This window comes from Saccostrea cucullata, unplaced genomic scaffold, assembly GCF_032062105.1.
Source record: "Saccostrea cucullata isolate Sc308-1 unplaced genomic scaffold, CSIRO_AGI_Scuc_v1 ctg7640, whole genome shotgun sequence".
Classification (NCBI taxonomy): Eukaryota; Metazoa; Mollusca; class Bivalvia; order Ostreida; family Ostreidae; genus Saccostrea; species Saccostrea cuccullata.
This window is the reverse complement of record NW_026939843.1, coordinates 61,426-65,184: the sequence shown is the minus strand read 5'-3', so window position 1 is coordinate 65,184 and position 3,759 is coordinate 61,426. Positions and strand designations below refer to the sequence as shown.

The 3,759-nt window shown below is 34.5% G+C and overlaps 1 protein-coding gene across 1 annotated transcript; it reads right to left on the bottom strand.

The window, feature by feature from the left end:
• Nucleotides 1-865: 865 nt before the first annotated feature.
• On the bottom strand, nt 866-3,120 carry LOC134254112 (uncharacterized). The gene is made up of 3 exons (XM_062736664.1): nt 2,392-3,120; nt 1,773-2,097; nt 866-1,656 (listed from the first exon to the last, which is right to left on the bottom strand). Exons 1-3 carry the CDS (start codon nt 3,118-3,120, stop codon nt 866-868), a joined length of 1,845 nt encoding a protein of 614 aa, XP_062592648.1.
• Between the last annotated feature and the right edge of the window lie 639 nt (nt 3,121-3,759).

The following is a 3,759-nucleotide window of genomic DNA, read 5'->3' as shown; positions in this document are numbered from 1 at the left end:
TTGAGCTAACCAAAGCGTTTCACTTGTTGAATGATTGATAGTCCATCAACACAGGTCAAAGCTATGGACCGGAAACGATGTTTCTCCGTCGTACTAAGACAGAGTTGATAAACTGTCTTCAAAGACTCTAATGGGACTTGAGATCCCGCATTTGGAGTTATAACGTGTAACAAAGACAGACAGTTCTTTAAGTTTCCAGCTCCTGTCGACACAACTGTCCACTCCTCCAGCTCACCGGCTTCTGATTTCTTCTTTCTGCATTCCCTCAAAAGCAACTTTCCCCCTGAAATTCAGAGGAATTTTAAATCCATTTATTTTGATTAATATTTTTTTCTTTAATTAAATATGAACAAATTAAGGTCAGACGACACGTTCCTCAATTTTATATAATTTTTTCCAGAAATTTGTTTTTGATTTACTGCTACTTTTACAAGCTTGCTTGCAAAAAATTAGGGTACATTACCAGGCATTTGTGCAAGATACCAGAAGATGGAATTTCCTATATAATCCTATTGAAAATCACTTGAATTGCTGATAATACAATTTTTTGTACACACATATATATATTTATTCTAAATTGTAAGCATTTTCAAAATAGGAATAAATAATATTCATTGAATTTGGTATATTATCAGGCTATTGAAATTTTGAAAAATAATTATCATTTTTCATGAGTTTCAACCTGTCCTTGAGTTATCTCTCTTTATGAAAAAGACAAAATAGGCTGTTGTCAAAAACAATTTTTATTCACATTCCTGTTCAATATAATAAGGGAATCAAATGTCATTACATTCAAATACAAATAAATGCACATACCATAAGAAAATATGACTGATTTACAATACAATGTGTTGTATTCAAAAATTCATTTCAAATTCATAAAATACTGTTGAAGAGAAGAAATAATTCTAGAATTTGTAGTAACTCTCACTTTACCTGTTGCATGTTTGTCAGACAATACATACTTTATTCCATTTACTGCATCTCTCTGATGGGCAAGACAAAGATGCTGAAAATGCAGGCCAGATGATGCAACTTTGTTTGCAGTGAATTTTGACAATACATTGATGTCTACAAGATGTTGTAAAGAACATAAATTTCTGCTGGTCAAATCTGCAAAAGAGTTGTTTTCAAAAACAAACTGAGTGGTAAAACTATGTTTGAGCATCATATCAGATGAAGCTTTTACACATAGCATCAGTTCTTGTAAAGTCTGAGCATCAGACAAAGCATCATGGGCATCATAATGCCTACTACATATGTCTTTAGCAAGATCTGTCAGCTTGTAGGATTTTCTACCTGGGATGAATTCCCTACATAATGGCAGCGTGTCGGTAAATCCAATAAAGAAGTCACTGGCACACAGTCCCACGGAATGAAATAAACGCACAATGACTCTGGAATCAAACACTGCATTGTGAGCAACCAATATAATGTTTGTAAATTGCTTCATCCAATCAATAAATGACTGAAAAGCTTCCTCGGTTGTCTTACTGTGAACTTGGTGTCCGTTCTTGTACATGATGTTGTCTCTGATGGCTAGTCCAGTCACGGCTGTAGCGGAAGCAGAGATTGGTTTTGTTGGAGGAGTGACATATTGGGAAAAGGTTTTATCATCAGTACAAGCACCAATCTGTGTTACTTCACAATCTTTATCTGAAAAAGACAAGATGAAATAAATATTAGAAGTCAAATGCATTTTTATCATCAATTCCTCACATCATGATTCAGGCACAATTTTTACATGGAAATGCATGTATGGTGATATTTACCAAGACCTGTTGTTTCTAAGTCAAAGTATACAAATGTATGCTGCCCAGCTGCTATGGGTGTTGGGATGGGTTTGGTGAGAGGAGGGGGTATTTCTGTAATGCTGTTGTCTACATTATTGTTGATGTCGGCATCAGTTTCATATGTGATCCCCTCTTTCACTGCTGCTGATTCTTGACTTTTCTTGCTCTCGGCTTTTTTCAATGCTCTTCTTCTCTTGTACTCTTCTGTATCTTCTTTGTCTTTGTCTTTTTTTCTTTTCAAGTCTGTTTTCATGGCAATTTTACTGGTCACTTTCCCAGGTGAAAGAAACAATTTTTCATTTACCTGAAATAAAAAAGCTTGACAATTTTATTTCTAATACATGTAATCATATTTACCTAAATTTCAAGCTATAATATTTCAAGTAACATTGCTAAATATAGTATTTCACAAAACAATACTGTGGTTATAATCACAACTTGATGTAGAACGTGTATTTGAAAAGAAAATTCATAATTTCAATGATTTCAATGAATTTATATGAAAAGGTAATGATCCTTCAAGAATAAACATTATTTTCCAATTTATCTGTAATATATATTGATGACCCAAATTTTTTTGTGCAATCGCTGCAGCTACTCTAAAGTCGTTGCTCTCTGAGCCAGAGTAGAATGTTGATTTAGGTGTCTTGCTTGCCACTGTATTATTGAAATTTTCATTGGGCTGGGTACTTCCTAAATCCACCAATCTATCAGCCTGTGAAATGTAAAAGTCAACTATGGATGTCAGATCAACTTTCAGTCCTTCGTCGGCTAGATAGCGGTGGTATGGCAACTGAAGGGGTTTGTATGTTGTCGGTGATGAAAGATACCCACACCAAGATCCACACACGCTGTGATCACCAAATACATGTTTGGATATGGCCTCCAAGTTTTTCCTATCTACGTCATGTTGATTTTGGCTGACACAATATCTGAAGCACTTTGATAAGTGACTTATTGTCTTAGGATTTAGTTCCTTATAGTTTTTACACTTTTTCAAATCATACAATTTGTTCGTAAACTGTTTCAGTGTGTGATTTTTGTCACTTTGTTTCTTCAAAGCTGGGTTTACCTCAGTAAGTGCCCTTGCTATGGTGGTAGTATCATTGTCCATGATGATGGTTCCAACACGAGCATCCTTTTCGCCTAGATCTTTTAGCATTTCAATGCACATGTCTGGCTCCATAGCTTTGGAACTCCCCGTCCAGTTTTTATGGCAGTCATGAGTTGATGGAGTCTTCCCCGTTTTATCTGCACTGTGACATATTCTGCAGTAACCGTTGCGTGTTGCAAAATTTACTATTTTGCCGGTTTCTCTACCTATCATTGCTGCATGACCTAGAAGTATAAACTTACATATGAATTTCACTGTAATATTATAAATTATAAGTATTTCCTTTGTCAAACATGTGAAAATAGACTTTGTATTATTTGAATACATTATCTCATATCTTTCAATACGACTTACCAGATAAACTTGAAAAAGAACGCCCTGATCTCCTCTTCTGCCATCCACCATCAAATGACACCATCAACTCATCATTATTACTACAATACAAAGTACTTAACATCAGGATAAATCTTATTATTAGATTGAGTTCGGCTAGAGTCAACAGCCTAAAATTACATGAAATGCAATTGAACATTTCATTTTCAATGATAATTTACTTTATATTTTTATGTGTAATACTAATATGCCCGTTTATGTATATGCACAGTATTCAGTGTATATAGCTGTTGAAGTATTATCTGCAATTTCATTTTATGCCTTGGATTAGACATATCATAAATTATGAAATAATCCAGCGTCAGTTTTATACTAATTTTAAAATACATTGCTTTTTGCAATCATGGTATAATTTATGTTGTGTACCTAGAAGATTCTCTCTCTGCAGTAACCACAGAATCACAACTTTGCCTTGCAACGTCTTCTACGGCTTTACCAGCTTCTCTCTCTTTAGATTTT